Genomic DNA, 15,306 nt, shown 5'->3' with positions numbered 1-15,306 from the left:
ATGTGGAGGTCCAAGGCATAAAAATAGGAATTCAAATTAACCATGGGGATCTACTTGATGTTTACAGGCATATGACTATCTATTTGTGAATCCTGGGTAATGAGGAGGTCCAAGGCATAAAAATGGGAATTCAATTTAACCATGGTGATTTAATTGATGTTTACAGGCTTATGACGTGAGGCACTCTTGACTGTTGTCACAACACTGCATGTGCTGAAGGCCTGCGCTAGTTGATAATTATTTTCCAGTTTGAAATGAATCTTGGTGCTATTGAGTAAATCGGAAGTGGAAAGTCTGAGCTTTGATTGTGTTTCTTATCAGAATGGAAATGCTACAATTGAATTAGTTTGTAGGACACAGTGCATATTATTTGTGTTTTTTCTCAACTGTGTTGGATAGTATGACAATGTTTGGCATCCCGTAAAATACTGGTAGGATGCTGATTTTTTGTTCAGTGCAGAATATCACGAACTTGTCAATGATTCTACATAGCAGATGTCACCAACATGAGCTTTGATAGTCTCTTTGAAATATGCCATGAGAGGCGAAGAAAGTTATATATACTACTCAAAAGAAGTTAAGGACCATCTGATTTTTTTCATATTAGTATAGTTAATCTGTCATGTCACCACCCAATTCTTTGATATTACTACAGTTTATCTGTCATGGTATGAATGGTTAACTATAATAATATGAAAGAATTGGTTGTTCCTCAACTTTTGAGTAGCATATTAACAGGCCCTGTTCACACAAATTTCAAGCTGATTAGCATATACATGAGAATGAGTATACAGCACAAGCATACTGGTACATTACCAGCCGGTCTGCTCTACCAGGCAGCCTGTCGCTGTATGATGAAGACATATACTTCACTGCAGCCCCTTGCCTCACAAGACATTCCATGACTGTGAACCTTGATTGCATTCGTTTCCTTTCAGATTTTTCCATGATCTGACGCAGATCCCTGACTACGACAGTCGGATCTTCTGCTTCATCTTCCAGTCTTCCTTTGAGGAGAGCATGTCTGTGATAGATTCCAAGCTGAACAACCTCAAGATGACCTGCAAGGTGAAACCCTGAAGATAATTATGGCTAATTAATATTTGACCTATAAACAATATAGAAGCTTTAGTGTTCAGATGAACTACCTTCGCTTCTTCAGGGCAAGTTTATGTTCAGTGTTACAAGTTGATAATAAGATTGATATCTTGAAAATACAATAAATTTTAAGTTATTGAAGGTAGATATGTAAAGGAAACTTTTTAGAATTCTTTTTTGACCTAAGGCCCTGCTTATTCTGTTGATCCTGAAAAGGTCAGGTCACAGTAAAGGTGTTGAAATAAAAGCAGTTGTAATAGATTTAAAGATGTTGTGATCTTTCGAACATGGTGTTTGTTGGTAGCATATGATTGTAATATGCCATGAGAGTGTTACTCTATGCTCTGAATGTCAAGGTCACAAAGTTACACAATGTCCTTGTATTTCAGACTCTTGTATCGGACGATAATATCAACCGGATATTTGGCATCATTCTTGCCTTAGGGAACTATATGAATGGAGGTATGTCTGTGTGTGGAATCATTGGACTTCCACACATCACGATTAAGTATTTAATATGCAGTTGAGATCATGAGTGAAGATTTACAATAAATAATGTCTGTCATAACCAGCTTCAAGTTGATGAAAGCCAAATGTATATATCAATACACACCCATTTCAAATGGTCATTATATTGTCTGTGGAAAGCTTTAATCAAATTTATGTCCCAGTTTATCCATGCATTCGTGTTTGGGGAGTTGTTGAGAGGTTGTTTGGGAGTTTTTATTGTTAGGGGTTGTTTGGGAGTTGTTCTCATTCGGTTGTTGTTCAGGGAATTGTGTGGGAATTTTTATTGTTAATAATTTGCATAATGACAGAATATCTTGGTGAACCATGCTAACAGAAACTTTGACAGTAAGATAAACAAATAATCTCAGTTGAAAGTATTTCCGAGTGATTTAAAGAAAAATGTATTATGTTTGGAAAAATGAATTTAGTTTGATGAATATTGAGCTTGTTTTTATTTATCAGGTGTAGTTAAGGTGTTGTTTGGAAGTTGTTAAGGTGTTATTTAGGAGTTAGTCTTAAGGGGTTGTTGATAAGTTTTTTTTCTGAGTTCTTGTCTAGGGGTAATTGGGAAGTTGTTGTTAGTTTTTTTGGGAGGTGTTGTTAAGGAGTTGTTTGGGAGTCATTCAAGCACTGTGTTACAAGCCCTAATATCAAACATATTGGTTGGTATTGTTTCCCTACACTCCGTGTAATTCTGATCATTTCACAAGATTTCCTATACACTTGTTTCAGGCAGTAGAACACGAGGCCAGGCTGATGGTTTTGGCCTGGAGATTTTGCCTAAGCTCCGGGATGTCAAGGGAAAGGTAAAACATACTACTTAATCTTGAAACCATCGCTATTCATTTTCTGTTTATAACTTGCGCAGTTTCATTATTGTTTACATATGCATGCATCCTCATAGTTTTTGCATCCTGGAGCATGTTTTAGGACACCTTCAGTTTGAAGGATATGCGTTAAGTACTGTAAATCTGGAAATTAATGCGTCTCCAAATTTATACGACTGCTAACCCCTAGCAAAAAATGCGACTCAATGTCAATGACTCCACCTAACCTTCCCCAGTGGAATGATACATATCCTTACCTTAATCCAATCAAACGGCAAATACCATCACTTATTAGCACTGAGTAAAAACAATAAACAGTATTTTCCTAAAAGCAACACACTGTTTATATGTCTACTCTGTTGACTAGCATTAAGGAATTTCAAAGGCAATAAAATAATTGAACCAACAACAGTTCACTGATAGGAATGTGAGAAGGTGTCAAAAAGTTTGACACATGCAAGTGGGCAGAACTCTTGACCCCAGCAGTGATAACTCACCGGATGCCCATTGTGTAATTCCTATTCTTTGAATGATATTGTTATATACTTGTTAGAAGTGCTGCTCAATCAACCGTGTTTGTGTTTATAATCAAGTTGGTATTTCCGCTATCCAAAGTGTACAGTGAGGCCGTCTTAATGTTGATAAAAATGCGAGCAAAAACCACTCGCATTTTACGCATTTAATTCACGCTTGTGTTAATTTCAAGATTTACAGTAACCAAAACAACCTGGAAGAACGACTCTGGATGTGTGGAGTTGCATCCCTTAGCCATGCAAGGATCAGCTGTGCATGGGTTTTGCTCTGATTATGATTCTTAGTCTGTTTGCACCCTGTCTGTGGACACAGGTATCACCATACTGGTAAACATCGAAGGCCTGTGTCCCACATTTAGCTGACATGATGTGACATGACAAAAATGTTACAGCCATTCTAGCATGTTGTGATACCTCCCCAGCAACCTGTACTGATTGTAGGAGTTGACTTAGTAAATTAGGTAGTCAGACTTGGTGATGTGGATTGTTGCTCGTAATATAAATCACTGGATTGTCTAGTCCAGACACAATCATATACAGTCTGACATCCTATAACTAGAACAATGTTGTTAACAGCAAAAAAGTTGGGAAGTTCTTTAGAACAATTGAGTTTAACATTTTTTTTGTCGTCTGGTTTGTGATTTCTATACCCCTCATTCTAGATATTATTTTCTTGTGAGTTCCAGGGCGGTTGGGTAGCCTAGTGGTTAAAGCGTTCGCTCGTCACGCCGAAAACCCGGGTTCGATTCCCGACATGGGTACAATGTGTGAAGCCCTTTTCTGGTGTCCCCCGCCGTGATATTGCTGGAATATTGCTAAAAGCGGCGTAAAACCATACTCACTCACTCTTGTGAGTTCCTCGTTGTAATCAGAATGTTTCAAGTGGAGATGTGTTAGGTCTACTGAGGTAACAAACAAGCAGACAAACAAACAAAGCTCTCTCTCTCCCTCTCTCCAGGACAACCGGACCAGCCTGCTGCAGTACGTTGTCGTGCAATATGTGAAGACTGTGGAAGGGGAGCGGGCCGGCACTGACCAAGCCAAGCTCCCTATCCCTGACCCCAGTGATATCAACCAGGCAGCCCTTGTTAACTTTGATGAACTGCAGAAAGAAGTCAAGAGAATTAAAAAAGACTTTGATTGTAAGTATTACTTATGATACCAATATTCACCTGATTGGCAGTATTCAAATGAAAGGGGTCCTTGAGGGGTTTCTGTGGTATTTCAAACTAGGGACCCTCAAATCTTTAACTGTTAACATGGTGTCTCCCCATTTGTCAGACACCCAAAATGTCAGACATCTGATAATTACACAGGTCATGGTTGAGTGGATTACTACTGCATCGGCTGATACCTATCCTATTTGATGGACTAGCCCCAAACAAGATTAACATGACATATTCTTACATCCTCAAATTGTGTAAATAAGTAGATCTTGTTCTCTATTTTCATTGACATTTTCTCTATGACATTTTCATCATGATATTGTGAATATTCTCAATTGCAAAAAGTCTTTGAAGAACATAGTATGTTGTGTTTAGCTTCATATTTTTGTATGATGGATTTCCAGATGTACGAATGGTGTAAGTGTGTGCATTATTTATGACTTGATTTAGTAATAGTGAGCGAGTTGTGTTTAACGCTACTCTCAACAATATTCCAGTTATATCACAGCTTATCAGCTTAAATATAGGAGGAAGTGATGGAGGTCTCAGATGTTTACCACTTTCTTGGAACCCACAAGCACGGGTATGGTGCTGACAAACCAAGAAATATTTGGGTTTTCGAAAGGACAATCATAGGTTTCTGCCATGCCCAAGGGACGCAACTCTGCATAGTTAATTGTATGTTATGTATAGTCTGGTATGCATGTTTGATTGATTTTATGTCATATAAATGTGTGAAAGGAATAGATATGTGCGGTTATATTATAATTTAGTTTAAGAGTTGTGTTATGTCATTCTACCTGCTGTTTTATGATATTTTGCTGTAGTATTTTAATGAGAACTGAGCCCGAGGCCGGGTGCTGCCCACCTACTTCAATGACATAAGGGTTATGACAAGGGCCCCTTAACTTCCATGCTTACTTCAAACACTACACTGATAATGGAGGAGTAAAGCAGAGGGACTATGTATAAGATGGATGAAGATTTCAATAATGCTGTTAGTTTCTTGAGAAATGGAGCTCCATATAAGCTGATTTTGGTTTCTGGCAGATTTGATGTCCTACCATCCACTGATGCTTTTTAACAGAAATTGTGACATGGATAAAGTACCCTAGAATATTGTAATTGTTTTTCAACCACTATGATTAGCATGATTAATTAGATTAAACTACAAATTTAATACCATTACTGTATTAGCATCCTACTTGTCTAACATTGTAAATTATTAATTACCAATTCTTCTGTGATGACATGGAAGAATGGTTGTACCCTCATCATGAGTGCGAGATTTGACAGATAAAGGAACATCCTAGAGTGTATGGAACGCCAAATTGTTGATTATGTTCAGTGACTTTCAATAAAGTGTTTTGTTTTCAGCTGCAGAGTCAAGATTTCAGAAAGTGTTAAAATCTCAAGCCTCTGCAAACTACCAACAACCATTTAAAGATATCATGACAGAGTTCTTTGTGAAAGGTTAGTTGAAGACTTCAATGTAATAAAGTTGTAATATGTTGAAAGATATAAATCAACTATTATGACATTCTGCACTGCAGATGTAATACTAATATTGTTTGTTTGTTTGTTGTTTAACACAGCACTCAGCAATATTCAAGCTGTATGAGGGCAGTCTGTAAATAATCGAGTCTCAGCCAGATAATCCAGTGATTGACATCATGAGCATCGATCCACACAAAATGGATACAATGACATGCATCAACCAAGTCGGCGAGCCTGACCACCTAATCCCGTTACAACAAGCGTAGTAGCCTTTTATGGCAAGCATGGGTTTCCGAAAACCTATTCTACCCCAGATCTTGATGGGTCTAATGTTAATAAAAAACAATGATGATCTACACAACTGAGGATTGAACATTCTGATTGTTTTATAGGTCAACAAGACTTTGTGGATCAACAGGAGAACCTCTCTGAGTGCCAAGAGAAGTGAGTGCTAATTTATTGCCATCGTAAGCTGAGTGATAGCATTTTTGTGCCATCTTCTTAAAAGATCTTTGTCGTCCAATATCAGATTTGTAAATATTGTTTCAATTTTTCAAATTTGTAATGACATTCATGTACCGGTAGGTGGTTTTATGTCATATTATGAAATTTGTAAGTGTATACATTCTGATCTTTGGGTTTTATATGGAAATTGTTACTATTGCTTTAAAAATACCAGATAATATTTGGATTGGTCCATCATTGGTGAATTGAAAGTTCATGATTTAAATGTTTTCACATTTTTTAACTTACAGTTTAAGATACCTTCAGTTTGTCATACAATGATAATGTTAAATTGTTTCGTTTTGTGTTGGTTCTCTTTCCTCTGATTTCAGGAAGTTATATTGGGACATTTATTAATTTTGTCATTCATTGACACATTTTTCAACTGATTTAATTTGAAATCAACATGTATCCCTTGTCACTAGGTGAAATAATTATAAAATGGAGATTTTTTTATTATAATATGTATTAAGTTGGATTTTTGTTCTTTTCAGGTTTAAAGAAATGGTCCGATTTTTCTGTGTTAAGCCCAAGGGAGGCGACTCTGCAGTTTCCCCTGACTACCTGTTCTCGTTCTGGTTGGGATTCAGTAAGGAATTCAAGGATCTTTGGAAGAAAGAGCAACAACGTATTGTCAAACAGAGGTGAGGACTCCAACACTGTGTGGGGTTAACAGAAATTAAGCAGTAATTATTCATGCTTCTATTGCAAAGTAAATAACTGAAATTCAATGGTAGAACCGTATAGTCATTCAGGTTGTACAGTTTAAGGAAATACGTGTTTTTGTCAAGGAATGGTTCAGCAGATTGCAGCAATATGAGATACTGTCTGATAGTTTAGCACAACGTATTGGCACAGATGATGGCTACGTGTTGGGTGTGGTTGTTTCAGGATAAAGGATAGTGAGAACAAGGTGCAGCGGATCAGAGGCAACAAGACTGCTGCTGCTCCACCCAAGATGGCTCGAAAAGCAGGGGGACTGGTGAGGACACTTATATATGATATACAGACTGGAATAGGTCCCCAGTACACTACGTCAAAGGTTCCCACTACTCAGTGCTTGTAACCCCTCTGGTGAGGACACGGATACATGACTTGTAAAGCAGGGGGACTGGTGAGGACACTTATATATCATATACAGACTGGAATAGGTCCCCAGTACACTACGTTATAGGTTCCCACTACTCAGTGCTTGTAACCCCCCTGGTGAGGACACGGATACATGACTTGTAAACCAGGGGGACTGGTGAGGACACTTATATATCATATACAGACTAGAATAGGTCCCCAGTACACTACGTTCTAGGTTCCCACTACCCAGTGCTTGTAACCCCTCTGGTGAGGACACGGATACATGACTTGTAAAGCAGGGGGACTGGTGAAGTCACTTATATATATATATGATATACAGACTGGAATAGGTCCCCAGTACACTACGTCAAAGGTTCCCACTACTCAGTGCTTGTAACCCCTCTGGTGAGGACACGGATACATGACTTGTAAAGCAGGGAGACTGGTGAAGTCACTTATATATATATATGATATACAGACTGGAATAGGTCCCCAGTACACTACATCAAAGGTTCCCACTACTCAGTGCTTGTAACCCCTCTGGTGAGGACACTGATGCAAAGAGATCATCATCATCCGTTTTCCATATCATACCCCGCATCATCCCGAGACACCCATTTCTGACCGAGACTGTTAGACCGAGGTCAGATATTGGTCAAGGGATGATATTTGTACCACGTAATACTAACCGGAAAATGTCATAAAATTATGCATTATAGAGATCAAGAATTTTCCTAACGATTTCCAAAATTTTCCACTCCTCGCCTGCCATCAATCAGTCTTCGTGTTTTTCATACCATTCACCTATTTGAAGTTATTGCGATTTTCTTCCTTTCCTATTAAAGAGTTCAGTTCTATAGTTGTTGAGGACAGGGAAGCATGTATGCATTCACTTGACAATGTAGATCAAATGTGTCACCAAGAACAACATCGAGTAAATGACATCTTCTATTGTGACGTCATAAACATTTTATGAGATTGCGTACAGAACTCCACTGATTGATAAGGGTTATCAGGCCTGCGGCAAGATGTTGCTTATCAGGCCCTAGGCTTGATATTGATAGTGACGTTTCGCTATTATTGGGGTGACATAGTACATATCAAGACTGATACATGAAGACCCGTGAAGATCCGGGGTAGAATAGGTCTTCAGCAACCGATGCTTGCCGTAAAAGGCGACCATGCTTGTCGTAAGAAGCGACTAACGGGATCATGTGGTCAGGTTCGCTGACTTGGTTGAAGCACGTCATCGATCCCAATTGCATGGATCGATGCTCATGATATCAATCACTGGATTATCTTGTCCAGAGTCGATTATTTACAGACTGTCGTCATATAGCTGGAATATTGCTGAGTGCGGCGTAAAACAACAAATCAACCAACCAACATTGTGTATTAAGTGATAATACCAAATATACAGACTACAGCAGGTGCTCAGTAAACTATATTTGTCTCCCCTTTGTGGGTTTTTATTTGCGATATTGTCCCCATTGGCATTCGAGGGCTGAATTCATCCCCAATACCCGATGTGAGGCCACTGATATTACAACATGTAAACCATTTACAGTGTTTGAAATTAGGCATGAGAGTTAATGGGTCCTCTTCATAACCCTGTTGTTATGAGTTTAAAGATTAGGGTGTCACTTAATTCAAATACAATAGAAACAAACCTCATGGATCCTCGCACCCATTAATTTGAACACTGCAGTTTCTCATGAGGCAGAATAGAGCAGATTCTATGGCAGAGTAGGTCCTCAGTACACCATGGTTGTCTCTATATGGGGATTCTATGACAAGATAGGTCCCCAGTACACCATGTTTGTCTGTATGTGGGGATTCTATGACAAGATAGGTCCCCACTACGCCATACACGTCCCTATGGATTTCTTGGGCAGATAAGGTCTTCAATACCAGATTTGTGACTCCCCATTGACATTCAAGGGATGGCTAGGACCCCAGTATCTACTGTTTGTAACCCTTGGAGTTTCAAGGTCAGAATAGGTCTCCATTACCTCATGCTTGTCTCACCTGTTTTTTTTATGTCAATTTCTGCATAATCCACATTAAGTGATTAATTGTTACCATAGAGATTGGTGTGAAACAAAGTGAGACACAATGCTATTCTCAAAGTTCTCCAAGGTCGATGTCAAATCTGTTTTGATGTAGGAAGTAATATTCCCTTCAGAGTTGTCTCCCTTGGTCATATAGACGGTTTGGGGCATTTCTCAGCTGAATATAGATCATTGGTCTATTATGAGCTGAATTATGGAAATCACAGCTTTTATGGATGTGACAAAGTTATTTATTATGAAGCACAGGACCGACCCTATTACCAAATCTATGTAAAGCATCAAGTTGTATTAAAAAACATGATTATAATTTTCCAAAGTATTTGATATGAATCATGTCAAACTGTATGCTATGATCCACACATAGTGAATTTTACTTTCTTCCATAACATTCAGTCCCAGAAATACTTATCCTATTTGAAAACGTCTATCTGCAAAATATGATAAAATGAAATCCAAATGGAGCCCTGAACAATGCTTAATGAGGACTTGCCCAATCATTGTATGAGCTGGATGCCTTTCTTAATTTATTCTCTTGAGTCTGGGAGACAGACTTAAGGACCATTGAATGTTAATGTTAAATGTTGATTAATACCAGCGTCTCCCTGGTTATGATCTTGATCTGTCAGCACCATCAGGGGCAAAGCTGAAGCCGTTTACAGGTGTAGGCAACATGGCAAAAGCAAAGCAATTTGGTGAGGGTGAGCAGCTCCTGAGAACGCTTGTGGGCCACTTGCTATATCTGTGCTTGTAAACATCTTGGTGGTTTCCCCCAATTTACAACAGTTACTTTGTTTCATTTTGTTGCTCACTGCATTAGTAACGTCATGACGATGTAATGTAGCTTCCCATTAAGAAAGGGCAATTACTGGCGTGGTCCTACTGATTCATTACCATTAATTTTGAAAAATTATGTGTAGGCAATTGCCTTGTGCCTATACGGTAGTTACATACATGTAACTGACAATACTAATGTTTGCCTTGAGCTTCCTCCCATGACACACTGTTGTTCAGTGTGCGACTCCAGCCCTTTCAATCAGTCACTTCAATGGTAAATAGTTACGCTAACAAAGGGCAGGGATCAGTCTAAATTTGGTATGAATCAAGACTCATGTGCCTCAAAATGGGACTCGGAACACTTGGAGATAAAGTGCTGTAGTTTCAAGTCTGTGAACTTTATGCTGGAGGAAAGCCCAAACTGATGTGGGTCTTAGAGCATGGGTATGGTGAAGACAAATCAGTAATAATAATAATAATTATATTTCTTATGCAGTGGTCCCTCGCTACAACGCTACCTATGGGGTCCAAATAATTAGTGGGCGTTATAGACGATGAGCCGTTTAACCGAGGCTGAGGCGGGGAAGCGCGCTCGGGCAATCTCCAATCTTCGCCTTGTCTTGCACATTGCAATGATACAAGTTGTTTACTGTTCATAGTGTAAAAATATATATCCATTATGTTTTCGCCGTTTGTTATTATTTACAAGCCTTAACTGTCACATTCAATGTGAATGTAGTCTACTTACATGAAAATATCGATCGATAATGGTAGTAACAGACGCTATGAGTGAAGAGCCAATCACAATTCATTACACAAGTACAGAGTGTTTCAGTGGCATTGATTGGTCATGTTGCTTAAAATACGGAAGAGGAGAGTTTTTACCAGCGCTATGCGCATTCATACGCATGTATGTTGCTAAACTCCATACTTGCGTATGCTGACCCGCGAAGATCCGGGGTAGAATAGGTCTTCAGCAACCCATGCTTGTCGTAAAAGGCGACTAACGGGATCGGGTGATCAGGTTCGCTGACTTGGTTGATACATGTCATCAGTGCCAATTGCTTGGATCGATGTTCATGATGTCAATCACTGGATTGTCTAGTCCAGACTCGATTATTTACAGACCGGCTTCATATAGCTGGAATATTGCTGAGTGCGGCGTTAAACAACAAACCAACAAACTTCCGTATGCTCAAGATGCGAAGCCATTATTACCCCACTCAAAGGATCGATGTGCACTTGATCTATGCAAATTTGAAATCATCAGTGAATCCTGGCTCACCTAAGGGGTGAAACTCTGCAGAGTGAATTCAGGCGCTTTAGCCAAGGGGTCACATGTACGCATTCCAAATGCTTGTGGATGAAATGATTTTGTAACACATCTATCGACAGTAGTATCAATGGATTGTATCAGTGAATGATTTTCTGGTGTCTGTTCCAGCAACAACCTTCTCCTAACAATATGTCATACTTTATGTTTGCAGAAAGACAGACTAGCACAAAAAGGATTGCTGGGTTGAAATTCATGGTAAGATCTTCACTCAATATTTTATATGAAATGCTTGTTTAGATGTATGTTGCAGAGTTTTTAGAAATTCTGGTTACTTCACATAATATCCTAACCTGTATTGATAAAATGTTATGAAAATATCACAGCGGATGTGCCACAGATTTAATATAAATGGATAATAAGAAACAAGGTGCACACGTTTTGATTTGCTCACAACACTCCAGCCATGTTGAAAGGGTAATTCATCTGATGGTTTGGTTGTGTTATTTGTGTTTTTAATTTTAGGAATTCCCCATATTAGAAAACATTAAGTATGATACAGAGCCTAGTGTCTTTAACTTTATTTCATACCATTTGCTTTTTGTCATGTACTTGGTATGGATCGGGGGAGATCATTATTCAGGGGAGACAACTGTTGTTGCTTTGCTGACACTATCACTGTGTTCACAGGCCTACAAACACAAAGCTGTAATATGTGAGCTAATACTATAGGATGGGTCTTCAGCAACCCATGCTTGTTGTAAGAGGCAACTAGTTGACTGTGCTTGTTGTAAGAGACAAACAAGATTGGGTGGTCAGGCTCGTATCCCACTTGTGTAGATCAATGCTCATGATGTCAAACACTGGATTATCTGGTCCAGACTCAATTATTTACAGACTGCCATCGCATACCTGGACTATTGCTGAGTGTAATGTTAAACAACTATCATGTATACATGGCTTTAACAGTTAATGGAATGATAAGGAATTGAAGGTACATAGACGAGTTAATAGATTATTGGATTAATGAGTGGATTGATGAATTAATTATTTGATTGATGGGTATATTGATGAATGGATTGATGGGTGTGTAGATGGGTGGATTTATGATTGAATTGATGGGCGTGTAAATGGGTGGGTTAATTATTTAACCTGAAGGGTGGATTAATTATTTAATTGATGGGTAGATTAAGGATTTGATTGATGGGTGGATAAACGATTTGATGGGTAGATTAAGGATTTGATTGATGGACGGATAAATGATTTGATTGATTGGTGGATAAATGACTTGATTGATGGGTGGATAAATGATTTGATTGATGGGTGGATAAATGATTTGATTGAAGGGTAGATTAATGATTTGATTGATGGACGGATAAATGATTTGATTGATGGGTGGATAAATGATTTGATTGATGGGTGGGTAAATGATTTGATTGATGGGTGGATAAATGATTTGATTGATGGGTAGATTAATGATTTGATTGATGGACGGTTAAATGATTTGATTGATGGGTGGATAAATGATTTGATTGATGGGTGGGTAAATGATTTGATTGATGGGATGGGTAAATGATTTGATTGATGGGTGGATAAATGATTTGATTGATGGGTAGATTAATGATTTAACCTGAAGGGTGGATTAATGATTTGATTGATGGGTGGATTTATGATTCAATTGATGGGCGTGTAAATGGGTGGGTTAATTATTTAACCTGAAGGGTGGATTAATTATTTAATTGATGGGTAGATTAAGGATTTGATTGATGGACGGATAAATGATTTGATTGATGGGTGGATAAATGATTTGATTGATGGGTGGATAAATGATTTGATTGATGGGTGGATAAATGATTTGATTGAAGGGTGTTTAGATGGGTGGATGTAGGATTTAGTTGATGGGTGTGTAGATGGGTGGATAATGTTTTGAATAGATGAATAGATTGATGGATGGATCACATATTTGATTGCTAGGTGTGTAATGGGAAGGTATATAGATTGATGAATGGATTACATATTTGATTGATGGATGTGTAAGGGAAGGCATATAGATGAATAGATTGATGGATGGATTACATATTTGATTGATGAGTGTGTAATGGAAAGGTATATAGATGAATAGATTGATGAATGGATTACATATTTGATAGCTGGGCATGTAATGGGAAGGTATATAGATTAATAGATTGACGAAAGAATGGCTGGATGGATAAAAAATTTGATAGATGGTTCATGCGTGTGTAGATATGGAGATTGATGGGTAGATATAGTCATAGTGGATTGATGGCTTGACAAACTGATGGCTTGGTACATGGATGTTGAAGGCCAATATGAAAAAGTTGAACATTTCCACCCATATCATATGACAGGTCAATTCTTCATACAAATATCCATGTTGTGAATTGTGTCAGTTATCGCCAAATAAAAAATACAAGATAGTTTTTTGTTTAAATCCGAATAAGAAGATGATTGGGGAAATGGTGGATGTCATATGTAAAATAGACTACGTTGAATCTCGGCCAACAAGTAAATCCTTAAAATGGCTGTTAGCACATCGAGTACAGTTAAACTGAGGAGATAACATTGCTGTGTTAATCACCTGCACTTAACCCAGATCTACATCCTACGTCCACAGAGTAGACATACTTACTTACATTATTACTTATCTGTATTGGAAGATGTCAGTGGGGACAATACTCTGGCAGGGAGAGGGCTTTGTATATGGGGAATGTCATGACTGCTTGGAGGAACACATTAAGTGTGCACCTAGTGAACTCTCAGTTTGACTCCACTCATTTCTGTCAGTCCTGAGAAACCAGAGGATAAATTGCATGTGTCAGTAGCATCTAAATCAGAGCAGTTGTTGTTGATCTGCTAATTTGTTCTGTCCCAAGAATATGTGGACATGTGTGACTGATTTTGATTTCCAGGGAATTCTAGTTCTAGTTAGTTCTAGTTAGATAATACATAGGAGTATGAATATAAATATTCGGGGGGATTTTCAATATTGAAATATTTCCTTAAATAGCTAAGAGCCTTGGAACACTTGATCCCTCCCAAAGTACTTCCAGCACCCTGTTTATCCTTAACCCCTATCCTATTACCTACATCATGCAGTCTGTCCCTACCCCTATATGCTACATCATGAACCTGCCCCTACCCCCTATCCCTGTCCCTGTCCCCTACATCTAGGACCTGTCCCTACCCTCTACCCTTGTCCCCTACATCTAGTACCTGCCCCTACCCTCTACCCTTGTCCCCTACATCTAGGACCTGTCCCTACCCTCTACCCTTGTCCCCTACATCTAGGACCTGTCCCTACCCTCTACCCCTGTCCCCTACATCTAGGACCTGTCCCTACCCTCTACCCCTGTCCCCTACATCTAGTACCTGCCCCTACCCTCTACCCTTGTCCCCTACATCTAGGACCTGTCCCTACCCTCTACCCCTGTCCCCTACATCTAGTACCTGCCCCTACCCTCTACCCTTGTCCCCTACATCTAGGACCTGTCCCTACCCTCTACCCCTGTCCCCTACATCTAGGACCTGTCCCTACCCTCTACCCCTGTCCCCTACATCTAGTACCTGCCCCTACCCTCTACCCTTGTCCCCTACATCTAGGACCTGTCCCTACCCTCTACCCCTGTCCCCTACATCTAGGACCTGTCCCTACCCCCTATCCCTGTCCCCTACATCTAGTACCTGCCCCTACCCTCTACCCTTGTCCCCTACATCTAGGACCTGTCCCTACTCCTTTCCCCTACATCTAGGACCTGTCCCTACGCCTGTCCCCTACATCTAGGACATGTCCCTACCCCATTTCCCTACATTTAGGACCTGTCCCTACCCTCTACCCCTGTCCCCTACATCTACGACCTGTCCCTACCCTGTCCCCTACATCTATGACATGTCGCTATACCCTACCTCTGTCCCCTACATTTAGGACCTGTCCCTACTCCCTACCTGTCCCCTACTTTTAGA

General features: G+C 39.3%; 1 protein-coding gene across 1 annotated transcript in view; it reads left to right on the top strand.

Moving 5' to 3' along the window:
* The window catches only part of LOC139443184 (protein cappuccino-like), an 82,417-nt gene that overhangs the window by 51,387 nt on the left and 15,724 nt on the right, over window positions 1–15,306 (top strand). Inside the window, exons 12-20 of the mRNA XM_071224144.1 lie at window positions 939–1,068; window positions 1,488–1,560; window positions 2,341–2,414; window positions 3,927–4,110; window positions 5,512–5,607; window positions 6,024–6,075; window positions 6,630–6,779; window positions 7,027–7,117; window positions 11,540–11,583. Of these exons, the coding sequence (XP_071080245.1) occupies window positions 939–1,068; window positions 1,488–1,560; window positions 2,341–2,414; window positions 3,927–4,110; window positions 5,512–5,607; window positions 6,024–6,075; window positions 6,630–6,779; window positions 7,027–7,117; window positions 11,540–11,575 (886 nt within the window). The 3' untranslated portion in view covers window positions 11,576–11,583. The remainder of the gene's footprint in view (window positions 1–938; window positions 1,069–1,487; window positions 1,561–2,340; window positions 2,415–3,926; window positions 4,111–5,511; window positions 5,608–6,023; window positions 6,076–6,629; window positions 6,780–7,026; window positions 7,118–11,539; window positions 11,584–15,306) is intronic.

Source organism: Haliotis cracherodii, unplaced genomic scaffold (genome assembly GCF_022045235.1).
Source record: "Haliotis cracherodii isolate W230 unplaced genomic scaffold, xgHalCrac1.p SCAF_5, whole genome shotgun sequence".
Classification (NCBI taxonomy): Eukaryota; Metazoa; Mollusca; class Gastropoda; order Lepetellida; family Haliotidae; genus Haliotis; species Haliotis cracherodii.
The sequence above is the reverse complement of the archived record's forward strand: the minus strand, read 5'-3'. Positions and strand labels throughout refer to the sequence as shown.